This window comes from Balaenoptera acutorostrata, chromosome 9 (assembly GCF_949987535.1).
Source record: "Balaenoptera acutorostrata chromosome 9, mBalAcu1.1, whole genome shotgun sequence".
NCBI lineage: Eukaryota > Metazoa > Chordata > Mammalia > Artiodactyla > Balaenopteridae > Balaenoptera > Balaenoptera acutorostrata.
The window spans coordinates 72,665,790-72,680,732 of record NC_080072.1 but is presented as its reverse complement, the minus strand read 5'-3'; the positions used below and the strand labels follow the sequence as shown (position 1 = coordinate 72,680,732).

The window sequence follows — 14,943 nt, the reverse complement described above, 5'->3', positions numbered from 1 at the left end:
ATAAAAGCAAAGCCAGCTAACTTCACTGTGGGCCAATGGATTATGATGTGTCCCTTGAACAATGACAAAAAAGTCACCTCTTCCTCAAGCATATAAGTTAATCACAATTAAACCTTAGTTATGAAAAACATGGATTTTATTTTTTTTAAAAGTCTTTGGATAAACTCAAGACTAGAGAAAATTTTGTTTGCACACATAGCTATTCAGCCTTCTTAAAGAAAACTGGAAAGCACAGGTAATACCGTTGACCCTTAAAAACAAAGGTTAGGGGTGCTGACCCTCCACGCAATCAAAAACCAAACTTTATCATCGGCCCCCATATCTGCGGTTCTGCATTTGCGGAACCAACTGCATGGGTTGTGTAGTACTGCCTTTAAGTGTACCCACGCAGTTCAAACCAGTGTTGTTCAAGGGTCCACTGAGTAGTCAAAAGCATGATTAGTGCATGTCTTCTGTGGACAGAGGAGTCTACTAAATACTAAGAAGAGTATCAAATCGCTTTGTTATACACCTGAAACATATAAAATTGTACGTCAACTACACTTCAGTTAAAGAAGAAAAAAATAATTAAAAAATGAAATTTAAAAAAACACTAAGGAAAGTATAAAGGAAGCAAACAATACAAATTCTGCCCTCAGGGATGGAAGGGATTTCTCTAACGTGGAGAATTTGCTCCCTAGCACTGGCTGAGTGTTGAAGCCTGAAAAAAAGGGAGAAGTCACATCTCAGCTTCTTAGAAACAAAGCAGCTCCTTTGGAGCCATACTCAAAGGGAAAACTTACATAAAATCATGGATGCAACTCATTCCCAAGTAAGAAAGAAGCCATGGGATCTGTGACTTTCAGATAACTAGGCAGCCTCGTTTAGCAGTCTAAGGGGGTAGTTGGGGTCTTATTCTACTGTCACTGTCTACCAGCTGTACCTCGTCATTTGGTATCATTAATTAGGGCAGATTAAACAGAAAGCAACCTCTCACTTTCTGCCAAAACCCTGATATCGAAGATACTGATATTGATACTCTGAAACGCAGGCATCTCCTAGCCAGAGATCCAAAATAATTGAAGCACTCCTAAGTCTTAAGATACTGTTTGTCACAAAGATTCAGTTCATGTGTTATCTTTAACTTTTCTGAGATGATCCAATTTTGTTCTAACCTAAAAATTGCCACACATATCTGATTAAATAACATTATTACTTAATCTAAGGTGACTGGGTCACATGGGCTAAGTCAAAAGAGACAAACCTTGGTGGACATTTAAAAAATATAACCGAAGAAAAGGGCCATTGGTTTAGTTCCCTTTGCCCAGTGTGTTAGTCCTGGTGTGAAGAAGTTAAGAGAAAACCCCTGTGTTTTAGTCACAGAGGTGTTATGTAGTCAACAAGAAACTGCTACTGGCGAGATGGAGAGAGTACCTGATAAATAAATGTATGCTGGATGAATAAATATGTTATGGACCCAAGGAAGATACACAGGTAAAAAAAGAATTCATGCTTTTTTCTGGTTGTTCAAAACTTTTATTTTTGGAATATTTATATTTATGCTTTTGTCACTATCCACAATGTGGCTTTTAAAAAAGGCCTGAGCCACTTTGTGTTCTCACCCCAATATAATCATCATCCCCTCATTCTTAGAATTCCTTTTCCCTGTCACTTTGTCTTTGTGTGGCTTGTATAAAATGAGGACCCTAGAAAAGAACACTTCCTGTGAACTTGAGAGACTAGATGAGCAGTGCCCAGCTCAGCAGGACCAGGGAGGTAAAACTAGCTGGAGAGCAGATACGTTACGATCTGAACCAAGGTATAGTTGTGCGCATGTCTGAAGGGTCGTGCTGACTCACCAGCAGCATAAGGAATATGCAGGTTGACCAGGGTGAGGTAGGATGGTCCACAGGATTGTGTGGATTGCAGGAGGGGGCAGTATATAAAATTCGTGGATTAAACACCTAGCTATTTCCTGAAAATGGCCTAGGTTCTAGAAAACAAAGATCTAGGTGTCTTGATTTTTTTTTTAATTTACAAAGATTCAAGACACTAATATGTTCATTCTTATGGTTTACAATGAAAGCAAATGGCTATGGTGATGCAGAGAAGACAGCTGAACTGCACCAGTATATTAAGACTTTTAAACGAAATTCTGAGTTACCTGACCTTATAAAAATACACATTAATATACTAAATACTGCACAAAGATCTAGGATGGGGGAATATTTAAAAATACATTTCTCTTGGATCAGCACCAAAAATATCATTAGTTTTCTGTACAACTTGTGACAAGTTTTTCAGTATAGGTTAAGTTAAAATGATTTGATAAAAATCACAAACACCACGGAAATCATTAAAGATATATCCAATCAACTTTCAAATACATTTTGACATCAAGGTCAGGCAATTCACTTGGAAGGATATTATTGTGAGTACCACTGAATTACTGTCGTTAAGACTTTTGATGTCAACTTTGTATGATGGGGACATTTCACATCTCACACTAAAGGAGGCACTGGGACTTAGAAACTTAAGAAAATTATTAGAACCATTAAGACTGAGGTGAAGAATTTGTGCAGCCTTCCACAATTTCAAAGAGGTAGTGATAGATGCTTGTCCTCCTGGCGATGTCAAATGCAGTTTCCTCCAGGTTGTTCTTCAGACCTGCTTTGATGTAGCGGTTCATCAGGAGGAGTTCGAGGGTATCTTTGCTGTCTCTGTTCCCAGCAGCAAGATGTAAGGGGGTCAAGAGGCCTTTTGTTTGGGCGTTGATATCTGCATCATGCTGCAGTAAGAAAGAAGCCACTCTGGTGTTATTCCACTTACAGGCACTGTGCAGGGGTGTCCAGCCATCCACAGTCACCGCACGAACATCTGCCCTGTGTGCAATCAGCTCCCGGACCACGTCTAAGTGCCCGCTGTAGGCTGCTCGATGGAGCGGGGTGTACCCATCTTCATCTCGAGTGTTCACGTGGGTGGCCTTTTCTGAAAGCAGTCTTCGCACTGTGGTCAGCTGAGAAGAAGACAGATCTTTTACAAACCCAATTCGAAATGAAACAATAGGCAAAGAAAATTAAACCCTCTAGTGGTGTTAGATTTAATTAAGTTAAATAAAAACTTCCTTGTTAGCAGATGACTGTAAAATAAAAAAATAAGATTTTTTTTTTTTGCGGGGGGAACTGATTTAACAATGAACAGGTCAGTGTTAATCATAAACTGTTGATTCTAAGAACATGATTCTCTGAATACCAAACCATACATTTATTCCTGGTCCAATGAAGGCTTATTGTATAAAAGCTATAGTCCTAGATGAATAATACAGGCTAGAACTGTATTAATATTTTATATTTCATCTGCGAAGAAAACATAGTAATGGAACAGACTGATCTTTCTGTAGTAGGATTATCACACCAATATACATACTGTATAAAACTTTAAAAAATACCTACTGTATAGCACAGGGAACTCTACTCAATATTCTGTGATAACCTAAATGAGAAAAGAATCTAAAAAAGAATGAATATATGTATATGTATAACTGAATCACTTTGCTGTACATCTGAAACCAACACAACGTTGTAAATCAACTACACTCCAATTAAAAAAAAAACAACTTCTTTTAACAGTAGAATACAATGGTAACAAGGAAGTCGAGATTAAGGAGCTCAATTCCTTCTAACTAAAACAACCTCAGATACATGTTTTCAGGAAGTGATTTTCAGTTTGGTCTGAGGACCTCTGGTGGGATGCAGTCTGCTCTCGGCTTAAAAAGTTATCCAAAAATGTAAGACCATTTAAGTTATAAGTTTATTAATACAGACATGGGGGAACTTAGTAAAACAAGATACAAGTGGCTAAGTGGGAAGAACAGACTTTGGCTGTTAAGCAGAGTCATCCTACTTGGACAATCCTGGGCAAATTAATGTTCCTGAATCTCAACTTCTTAATCTGTAAAAGGGGAAGAATATAACATATCTTATAGGGATATATGAGGATTAAATCAATAATGTAGTAAGGCACATGGTATAGTTGGTATTTAATAAATGTTAATTCCCATCCTCTCTTTACTAAATGATACTTGTCTTTAGGATGATCCTAATGACTTAATATGAATGATTTAAAAATATAGATGATTGCTTGCTCTCTTTATAGTTAATTATTCTTAAAGCGCCCCAAAATACCCAAATGACACTTTGTAGCTTACTATGTATTTTCACCTACATTGCCTCTGCATAAAACCTTGTATGAAAGAGGCAGGTGTTATGGTGGCCATTTTTACAGATAAGAAAATAGAGGTGCAGAAACAGTAGGATTTGCCCAAAGTTACAGACCAAAGCGAGATTCAGGACAGGTCTTCTGGCTTCCAATCTAATACTTTTCCTACTAAATTAAGGTTTCCTCTGTAACTGTTCTTTTTTTTTTTTTTTTACCCGATTTTTTTCAGCAGCCCAAAGAAGCAATTTGCTTGGATCTTTTTCCATTTTTTTTTCTTGCAATTGATACCACTCTTCAGTTTTTTCATCTTGCTCTTCATCTTCATCAGAATTCCCTACCCAGAGACTTTGGGTGCCAGTGGGAATAAGGTGTCCATGTGTTTCTAATAATTCAAGTTGGTTAAAGTGTTCAGAAAAGTCCAAGGAGTTCTCTGGGTCTGGTTTTCCATCATCATTTACTTTCTCTTTTTCCATTTTTACTACTATTCTAAATACAAAGCATTTCAAATGCCAGAGTATAAATAATCTTTCCAGAGATGAATTATGTCTGCTTTATTTTATTCATCAAGATCTGAAACACAAACACAAAAATTAGGAGCAAAATGGTTATTGAGGCTTTATCAATAGCATAGATAAGTCTTGCAAATATACACAAATAAACCCTGCCTAAACTTTTTTGGTGTTTATTAATACCCTTCACATTCATTAAATATTGGAACTGACAGATTTCAGTTATCTTTACTTTTAATATTGTTTTTTCTACTAAGTCAGTGGTTATAACTATTTATTTTGAATCTATTGATTCACATACTATATTGTATTATGCTAACAGTGATGAATGCTTGAAGCTTTGAAATTATAACTAATAAAGATAAGCACATTCACGATTTTTATAGACTAGACACACAGAAGCTATAAAGCAGGAGCAAAAATTTGTAGTTCCTAAAAAAAACTACTTCCGAGACTCAGAGATTCTTAGAGATGGAAGAGCCCCCAAAGGACATGTGTCCCAATCTCTCACCAATGCAGATATCTTTTATCATGACATCTGTAATAATCAACCTATTTCTACTTTAACAATTTCAGGCTTAGGAAAATTCACTGCTTTAGAAAGTAGCCCTATTCATTGACAGACAACTATAGTTCTCAGTTGGCTTCTTGTTCTGAAACAGAACTTTGGCTGTCACTTACTCCTTCATTCAACAAAGATGACTAGAACGCCTGGTACGTGCCAGTCTCTGGGTACTGGGATTCAATAATGAACAAGATCCACGTCTTGACCTCAAGAAGCTTCCTGTCTCGTCAGGGAGATCTGCAAAGACAGTGTTTAAGTACTATGATAAGACCATATCTAGATATGATGAATATACAGGAAGGTCATAATTAACCCAGTCCTCAGGGAGTAGAGAAGGCTTCCTGAAGGAAATGATATTTATTCTGCTAGGCTGCCATAATAATTTATAAACCAATATCAGCTTAAAGAGTTATGCAGCATATTAAACTTTAACCAATTAAACGAAATGAGAATAATAGATATTTTAAAAATATTTCTCAGCTTCCCAACTATATTTGTTGAAATCTTACCAGTCTTTCATGACTCTTCTCAGATGTTGCCTCCTTCATTAAGTCTTTCTTGAGCCTCCAAATTAGATCTGTCTCTAGTTTCTACTTTTTTGTGTGCTACATACTGTTTTATTTCACCACTAATTTTGTTCTTGTTTTAGTCTCTTAAAAGATTGTAAGCTTAAAGATAGGGACTATATTTAACTTACATTTATGTCCCACTTATATACAGCAAACATTAAGAAATATTTGTAGAATTAAACAGAATTAAAGCCCTATCACTTGATTTTGCTTGGAATGGATTCTGAGAAATTTGAGAGTTAGTCATGTACCCCTAAGATACTGATTTCTTTCTACCTAGTTTTCACGAGTTTTAATTGATACAATCCTAATGCATCATTAGATTTTATTACTACTGCCAAGAACATTAAAGTCAAGTTTAAATTTATCACTCATGACCAGTACCTTCTCTGGACCTGTTACTGTGTTGCACAATGAAAGGATTGTACTAAAGGATTTCCAAAGACTGTCCAACTTTACAGAGTCAATCGAGAGACCCTATCAGAAAGGCTTTATGTTCTAATATTTTCACTTTTCTCAAACTATTCTCTGAACCTTGCAATACAAAAGTGATCACAAATCTACTCATTAAACACTTTATTAAATAAATACCAGTAAATACTGTATAGTTCATTTGTCATTTGTATCAACCACAGTAACATTATAGCACAGATCTTATAACCTCCCTTTCCTTTTCATAAAAACTCTTTTTATAATTTAAATTTATTGTTCCAGGTAAAATAAATTACATATAAAAATTTCTTAGTGGATTTAATTTAAAAAGTCAACCCCAGGTGCATCTCCCTGATTCAGGACTTAAAAAGCCGATCAAGATACCTACTTGATGATACTCTACCAAGAACTAGGGTATGTTTTTTAAAGACCACATTCCATAAGAGATCTAAACTATGTCAACTCTTAACAACTCAGTGACAGGTGGGGCCGTAAACCCCATTTTACAGGTGAAGGCGCTGAGGTTCAGATAGATTAAAACAACTTTCAATGGAACTAAAAGCCCAAATTTTCTAATTCAAAAGTTTCACATTGTTTTTTAATGCACTCTATTTTACTGCTGTCAGCACAAAGCAATGCAGATGTGCTGAACCCGGGATCCAGGCAGACAATAAGGGGACGCAGGGAAAGGATTGTAAACTGGAGTCCGAATGCTCAGTCTCTGGGGAGTGGAGGTGAGGGAGAAGACCACCAGTCCCGGCCCTCCAGCACCGGCTGGTCACTTCACAGGCCCGGGAGTCGCGTCTGCGGCCTTCCGAACTTCTACGAGCGAAGGAGCCGCTCCAGCCCTACTTAGGACCCACCACGCGGCCCGATTCGCAGGGCTCGGCAGGGGTCGACAGGGGACCCGCCCCTTTGGGACCAGGAGTTCTTAGGTGGCGCCAGGCGACCAGGAAGCGTGGCCCCGGACGAGAAAGACCTACCCACCTTAGAGAGTGGAAAATCGCCGCCGGGAAGCTCGCTTCCGGGGTTCGTCCCCCGGGCTACTCAGGATTGGCTCCTGTATGGGGGCGGGTCCTCGCTGCAACTTTTCCTGCTACCTTACGGCAGTCGGCAGCCAATGAGAGGAGTTGAAGCGCCTACGTCATTAATGAGGTATCGCGAGAGAAGGAGGTGCTTTTTCCTCTCCCGCTTAATTCAGGTTTACGGTCGAGCGGCTTCACAGGCGGTGCTGTTGCTTTTCTTCTCAGGAATCTCCGTCCTTCTTTCCGGGTAAAAGACAGCCTCGGGTCCCAGGGTGGGGCTTTGGAGAGTCCAGATGTGGGGTAGTTTAGGAGTCGCTTTCTGTATCTGCAGGATCTCGGGCGGAAGCCCAGAGAGGATTGACTCTGGGCCGAGTAGGCTCGGGAGGAGCCTGGGAGGTTTCCGCGTTCTGGTTTCTGAGGGTCCGGTGCTGCGGGGCTGCTGAGGCTTAGAATCCACACCGAACCAGGAATCCGGACGTGGGAGGGGTCGTTCCGCGGTGGCAGCCACTCCTCCCCAAAGATCCTGGCCATTTTCCTTGAACCACGTGTTTCTGCTTATTTACACTACCTTTAAACGTGGACCCCCTATCTTTTCAAAACAAGCCCATGCCTTTAAAAAAAATTTTTGTGTTTAAGCAGGAAATACGGGGTCGCCTCATGCTCCAGAGTAACCCATGCATGCAACTTAAACATTTCTGCACATCCAGAGTTGGTGTGCTAAACCAGAACTATTGGGTGTGACCCTTTTTGCCCATTCATTTAACAAACATTAGCTTCCCGTGGGACATGGAAAGGGAAACAGGAGAGGAGCTTAATCATAATGGTGAAACTAGAGTGTCACTGGAGATATGTTTTTTGGGGGTTTTTTTAAGCTCTGAAAATAAAAGTATAGTAGTGCTTAATTGAAAATGAGACAATTCCAAAATTGCCAGTCTGCTTTTTAAAAATGTGTTTTGAATAATATAATTTTGTTTTAGAATTTGGAATCGAGTGAGTTTTCTGACGTGTTTGAGCACAGGACCCAGGGGTACTTGGAGAGAGAACTGGTCCTGGAGGAGCTGGACTGATCATAGAAATGAGTCCTGCAGATGCTCTGTAAGCACCTATCTTCCGAAGTCTTCTTTGTTGCTTTGGGTTTCTACAGTCTATCAACTATGATCACCATAAAAGAAAACTTATTTAATAAATTATGAGTAAATAAAGACCTTGCCTCTGAATACAAGTGTTAGTCATCAAAAAGAATATTTGGAATGGTTAACAATTCATACTATATGTTTATTAACTAAAGATAATATGCAGCTATAGATTGGGGTTTTGCAGTAGGTTGGCATATTGCTATATAAGTTTATGTTCTTAGGTTTTGTCTTAAACTATTGAAGCTATAAATATACTTGAACTAAGTCTTACTAGCTAATGCAAGTCTTTTTTCCCTTAATTATTTTTGGCTGCGTTGGGTCTTCATTGTTGCGGTGGGCTTTCTCTACTTGCGGCGACTGGGGTTGCGGTGTGCGGGCTTCTCATTGCGGTGGCTTCTCTTGTTGCAGAGCTCAGGGCTCTAGGCGCGCAGGCTTCAGTAGTTGTGGCACGTGGGCTTAGTTGCTCTGCAGCATGTGGGACCTTCCCGGACCAGGGATCAAACCTGTGTCCCCTGCATTGGCAGGTGGATTCTTAACCACTGAGCCACCAGGGAGGCCCTGATGCAAGTCTTTTAAAGCAGATTTTTAAAGAAGTAAATTGCTTTAGTACTGAATAAATTGGAAATGAATCTGACTAAAATGAAAATAAATAAAAGGACTAGAAAAAGTTATGTGGAAAAAGCTTCAAACTTGGAATCTTTCACCCTTCTTTTAATTTCTTTTTATCTATCTATCTCATCTATCTAGGCTGCACTGGGTCTTTGTGGCAGCGCACCCGGTCTTCCTTGCAGTGCACAGGCTTCTCTAGTTGCGGGCTCTAGAGCGCGTGGGTGTAGTAGTTCCGGTATGCGGGCTTAGTTGCGGCATGTGCGGTCTTAGTTCCCCAACCAGGGATTGAAGCCGGGCCCCCTGCATTGGGAGCGCAGAGTCTTAACCACTGGACTACCAGGGAAGTCCCCTTAATTTCTTAATTAGTATTGTGTAACCTTGGACAAATTAGCAAGCGTCTAAACTTTGTCTCAATTTCTTCATTTGTATAATTGGATTACAAATGACTCTGAGGGCTTCCCTGGTGGTGGCGCAGTGGTTAGGAATCCGCCTGCCAATGCAGGGGTCACGGGTTTGAGCCCTGGTTGGGGAAGATCCCACATGCCACCGAGCAACTAAGCCCGCGTGCCACAACTACTGAAGCCCGTGCGCCTAGATCCTGTGCTCCGCAACAAGAGAAGCCACTGCAATGAGAAGCCCGTGCACCGCAACGAAGAGTAGACCCCGCTCTCCGCAACTAGAGAAAGCCGGCACACAGCAATGAAGACCCAATGCAGCCAAAAATAAATAAATAAAATAAATAAATTTTTTTAAAAAATGACTCTCAGATTAATTCTCATATTTAAGTAAGAGACCTCAAGGGAAAATACCTTACAAATTGCTATGGAAGTCTGGGTAGTAATGTGATCTGAAAGTATTCTGACTTACCTGTATGTATATAGCAATCAGAACTGTGCATATCATTTTGAAGTTTCTGAAGAGAAATCTTTTCTGGAAAATTCTCTTATGTATAAAGATTTGAATTTTGGAGATATATATAAAATTTTTTTGAAGTTCGTATGGTTTTGTGAAAACAGCCTGAGTTTTTTTTTTTTTTTTTTTTTTTAATTAATTTATTTATTTATTTTTGGCCGTGTTGGGTCTTCGTTTCTGTGCGAGGGCTTTCTCTAGTTGCGGCGAGCGGGGGCCACTCTTCATCGCGGTGCGCGGGCCTCTCACTATCGCGGCCTCTCTTGTTGCGGAGCACAGGCTCCAGACGCGCAGGCTCAGTAGTTGTGGCTCACGGGCCCAGTTGCTCCGCGGCATGTGGGATCTTCCCAGACCAGGGCTCGAACCCGTGTCCCCTGCACCGGCAGGCAGATTCTCAACCACTGCGCCACCAGGGAAGCCCCAGCCTGAGTTTTAATACCGGGTTTTAGTTCCATTTCTACCATTTTGTTTCATGATAAATCAGTTAATTTCTCTGTGTATAGCTTTCTAGTTTTTCAGAGATAATAATACTTAACCTGTTTACATGTGGGAGTTGAGATGAGATCAGGGATACCAAAATATTTTAAAGACAATTAAAATTTATATTAAGTTTAAGAGAGAATAACTATCATATTGCTGCTTCATATGAAAGTACTTTTGAATACTACCAAATTTAAATGGCATTGTAAATTAGTTTTGTTACTTGGCCAAAGTCATTAATGAAAAACTAACTTTGTATGGAGAGCAAGCCTCTTCAGGGCCCTGGATGTAAGTTACTAGTTTATTAGGATAAAAATCTACTTATAAAGTAAGGAGAAGGGCTTTTTAAATTAACCAGTTAATTCTATAATTTTCTTGGGAAAGTGCAAAGTAGATAAATAATAAGTTTAGATACTGGGATCAAATCCTCTTGCATTTTTGCTGTGGAACAGAGCAGGAAAACAACCAAGCTTTCAAATCCAGGTTACATATCAGTTTATGAAACTGGCTGTAATGAGGCTATACATTTCTGAAGCAGTTACAGAACCTTTTAAAAATGTGTGTACATTTGTTCTGCTTTGTCTTAGTGGTAAGAAAACAGTGACGTTAATGGTCTGTTGAATGCTTCAAATTTTTGGACCTAGTTTAGGGCTGGAAAAATGATTTTACGTCATAACTGCTATTATTTTATAGATTTAGGTTTCAGTTTGCTTGAACATCCTTTTAATGAATTATATTGACGTGCTTCTTCTTTTCTAATACAGCGATGATGAAAATACATTTAAAATCTTAGTTGCAACAGATATTCATCTGGGATATATGGAAAAAGATGCAGTCAGAGGAAATGATACGTTTGTAACACTTGATGAAATTTTAAGACTTGCCCAGGAAAATGATGTGAGTTTAGTTTGCATTTTTGCAATTTCTACCAAGTTCCCTTACTCAACTTGCTCTTTTTCCTTTTAAAGATAGAGGTTTGTTTTATAGGCCCATGTGCTGAAAGCCCAAAGGAGATTTTGTGTTCTTTATTCCCTGAATTCAAGTAGGAGCTACTTTTGTAAATAGTCTGTAAAAATTTACAAATATTTACAGTGTTTACTGAGTGCAGTATCCTGTGGCAGTTTCTATTTGAAATCTAAAGATTTCATAGACAAGACTGTCATAGTTTCTGCTTTCAAAGAACATGCAGCAAGCAAATCAGTATGTGAGATATGGTAAATGTCAAAAATGCTCAGGTGCAAGAGCCATAAGATCATAAACAGCATTTCCTGGGAGTTTGGAGGTAGAAGAGATCACATTTAGATGAGGATAGCAAGATGAGGTGAATGAAGTGGCATTTAACTTGGGCTTAGAAGGATGGTAGGCTTTTAATGAGTGAAAAGCAAAGAGAGTGTACACCTCCCGTGAAGCAGTAGGAAGGGCACAGAGGTGAGACGATTGGTCCATTAGGGGTACAGCAGCTGTTTGGCTCACTGGTAGGTCGCGTGTGAGAAAGCGCGCTGAAAGACGAGAAATGTGGTTTGAGCTGCATCAAGAGCTTCAAATACCAGATTGAGGAGTTTGTACCCAGTTTAATAGAAAGTCTTCTGGCAACAGAGTACAGCATGAAGGCAAGATAAGTTGGAGGCTTTTTAAAAGTGGTACCATGGAATGGAAAAGAGGAAGTGAATGCAGGAGATAATACAAAGAGAGGATTTGGATACTTTGATTGGTTAGTCAGTCGTAGGGGGTGGGGATGAGGGAGGAGGGGATGACGGTGACTCTGGAGTGTATTACGTTTGGGTGGATGGTGTTACCAATAATAGAAGTAGGTTTTAAATAAGAAAGATTTCTTCCTTATTTTCATACTTCCTTATAACATACTTCTTTATGTGGGAAGGTGATGAATTCTGATTGAGACCATTTGAGTTGGAGATTCCAATAGGACATTCAAGGAAACATTCCAGCAGACAGTTGAAATGTCCATCTCGAGCCCAAAAGACAGCTGGGGAATAAACATAAATTCTAGGGACTTGCAAACTTCAACCTTGACTTTTCCTCAGAGTTCTCTTCAGTTCTTCTGCAAGTCCTTTGGTTCTTATTCCCAAATGTACACAAGTGGAACCTCTCTACTGTTTTCTACCTTCATGTCTGTAAACTTAGTCCAAAACTTTTGTCATATTTTGCTGGACTACAGTAGCTCCCCTTAGGTTTTTTTACTTCCATTCTTTCCCCCTACAGTATGCAGCATAGCAGCCAAAGTTAACTTACAAAAATCATGTCAGATCATGTCACTCTGCTGCTTATAATCTTCTAAGTGGCCTTCCACTGAATCTAGAATAAAAATTAGACTCCAAGGTTCAGTGTGATCTGGCCCCTGCCAGGAGACTTCATCTTCTTCCACTCTGCCAGGTTGGTTTGTGTTTCATCCATACAGAGATGTTTGTTCTACTCTGGTACCTCTGCATGTCTGGTTCTCGTCCTGCTCAGAGCACCTTGATCTTGCCAGGTTTGACTTCTCAGTTCTCAATTCAAGTTTTACCTTTTTTGGGGAGGTCTTCCCTGATGTCTCCAAACACTCTTATCACATTACTCATTTATTTTTTTTTATAGCACCATCTGAAATAATTTTTTGAATTATTTACGTGTTTATTATCTTCTCCACTAAAAGGTGAACTCCATGAGAATGAAAAATCTTTTTTGTTTGCTCATGTGTATCCTAGCACCTAGAAAGGATCTGGCAAGCAGTAGGCACTCTTATAAATGTGTTCATGAATGGGAGAATGTCTAGGACTGTCTCCTTTTACCCTGAGGGCAGAGAAATTTGCAGTCAAAGAAGGTCTGTTTCCTGCCAGAGAATCCTCTGTTCTTTCTTTTCTAACTCTTAGGTGCTGAAGTATTTCTTTCCCTGAGCACGAGCTGTTTTTTTTTCTTTACCTTGTCCTTTCCTTCCCTTCCATTTCCTCCTGTTTCTCCTCCCTGCATCCTTTAATCTTAACTGCCCCCTCCCACCTACAGCCCCATGCTGGTACTTCCAAATGCATGTTTACTTCCCCCCATCATTTGTGTTTATTATTTCTTCTTATTGAAATCTAAATTCTTCCCAATTTTTAAGTCCTCTATTTTGTGGGCCTGTGCCATCTAACCAGCCTTATTTCTACTCTCTAGTTCTTTGGAATCTTTTTTTATTTTTATTTTTTGACTTTTAATTTTGAAACAATATCAATCTTACATAAACATTGCAAGAATAGTACAAATAATTCCTTACCCTTCACCGAGATTTTCCTACACTTTACCACATTTGATTTATCCTCTTCATAAACACACACACACACACTTTTTCTGGACCATTTGAGAGTAAATTACATAAGTAACCACAGTGCACTTATCAAAACCAGGGAATTATGTTGATTCAGTACGATTATGTAATTCTAAGATGCCGCCAGTTGTCCCGACAAAGTCTGTCATAGCAGTTTGGGGGCAGGTCAGTGGTGTGCAGATCCCAATCCAGGATTACATTTTGCATTTAGTTGTCACGTCTCTTTAGTCTCTTGTAATCTGGGATGTTTCCTCAGTCTGCCTTGTCTTTCATGACCCTGACATTTTTGAAGAGTCCAGGGGAGTTACTTTTGCAGAATATTCCTCAGTTGGATATGTCTGACGTTTCCTCATGAGTAGATTCACTTTGGGCAGGAATACCACAGAAGCAAGTTGTGTTCTCAGTGATCCCTGGAGTCACAAACCAGTTTTTAAAAATATTAAAAAAAATTTTTTTTTGCTTGTGTTAAAATACGCATACCATAAAACTTCCCATCCTAACCATTTTTAAGGGTACAGTTGAGTAGTGTTAAGCACATTTGCATGGTTGAGTGACCAATCTCCAGAACTCTTTTCGTCTGGTAAAAGTGAAACTATATCATTTAAACAACTATTTCTCTTTCCCCTCCCCTGTAAAAATGTTTGTTTGCTTTGTTGTTTTTGTTTTGTTTCTTCTATGCCTTGGATTATGATCATTTTCTCCCTTTACTCAAATCATGTTTAGTTTTTTGGGTTTTTTAAAAATTTTTTATTTATTATTATTTATTTATTGTTTATTCTTGGCTGTGTTGGGTCTTCGTTTCTGTGCGAGGGCTTTCTCTAGTTGCGGCGAGCGGGGGCCACTCTTCATCGTGGTGCGCGGGCCTCTCACTGTCGCGGCCTCTCTTGCTGTGGAGCACAGGCTCCAGACGCGCAGGCTCAGTAGTTGTGGCTCACGGGCCCAGTTGCTCCACGGCATGTGGGATCTTCCCAGACCAGGGCTCGAACCCGTGTCCCCTGCATTGGCAGGCAGATTCTCAACCACTGCGCCACCAGGGAAGCCCCATGTTAATTTTGAAGACCTGGCTTAAATCCCACATTTTTATTGAAGTCTCTCTGACTCTTGTTGGGGTTGGGGCAGAAATCTTTTCCTTCTTCCCTTCTAAGTTCCCTGGCTGGTCTAATAATTAAGTTGACGTAAGACAGATTAACAGGGTAAAAACAAATTTCATACGT

The 14,943-nt window shown here is 39.5% G+C and overlaps 2 protein-coding genes across 4 annotated transcripts in view; one reads left to right on the top strand and one right to left on the bottom strand.

Moving 5' to 3' along the window:
• Positions 1–1,480: 1,480 nt before the first annotated feature.
• On the bottom strand, positions 1,481–7,325 carry ANKRD49 (ankyrin repeat domain 49). The gene is made up of 4 exons (XM_007189815.2): positions 7,260–7,325; positions 5,388–5,508; positions 4,413–4,767; positions 1,481–2,995 (listed from the first exon to the last, which is right to left on the bottom strand). Exons 3-4 carry the CDS (start codon positions 4,668–4,670, stop codon positions 2,534–2,536), a joined length of 720 nt encoding a protein of 239 aa, XP_007189877.1. The 5' UTR covers positions 4,671–4,767; positions 5,388–5,508; positions 7,260–7,325; the 3' UTR covers positions 1,481–2,533.
• Positions 7,326–7,440: 115 nt separating this feature from the next.
• The window catches only part of MRE11 (MRE11 homolog, double strand break repair nuclease), a 68,926-nt gene continuing 61,423 nt past the window's right edge, over positions 7,441–14,943 (top strand). For all 3 annotated transcript variants that reach the window (XM_057553429.1, XM_007189812.3, XM_007189814.2), the window contains exons 1-3: positions 7,441–7,544; positions 8,275–8,392; positions 11,196–11,328. In XM_057553429.1, coding sequence (XP_057409412.1) covers positions 8,373–8,392; positions 11,196–11,328 — 153 coding nt within the window. In that variant the 5' untranslated portion in view covers positions 7,441–7,544; positions 8,275–8,372. The remainder of the gene's footprint in view (positions 7,545–8,274; positions 8,393–11,195; positions 11,329–14,943) is intronic.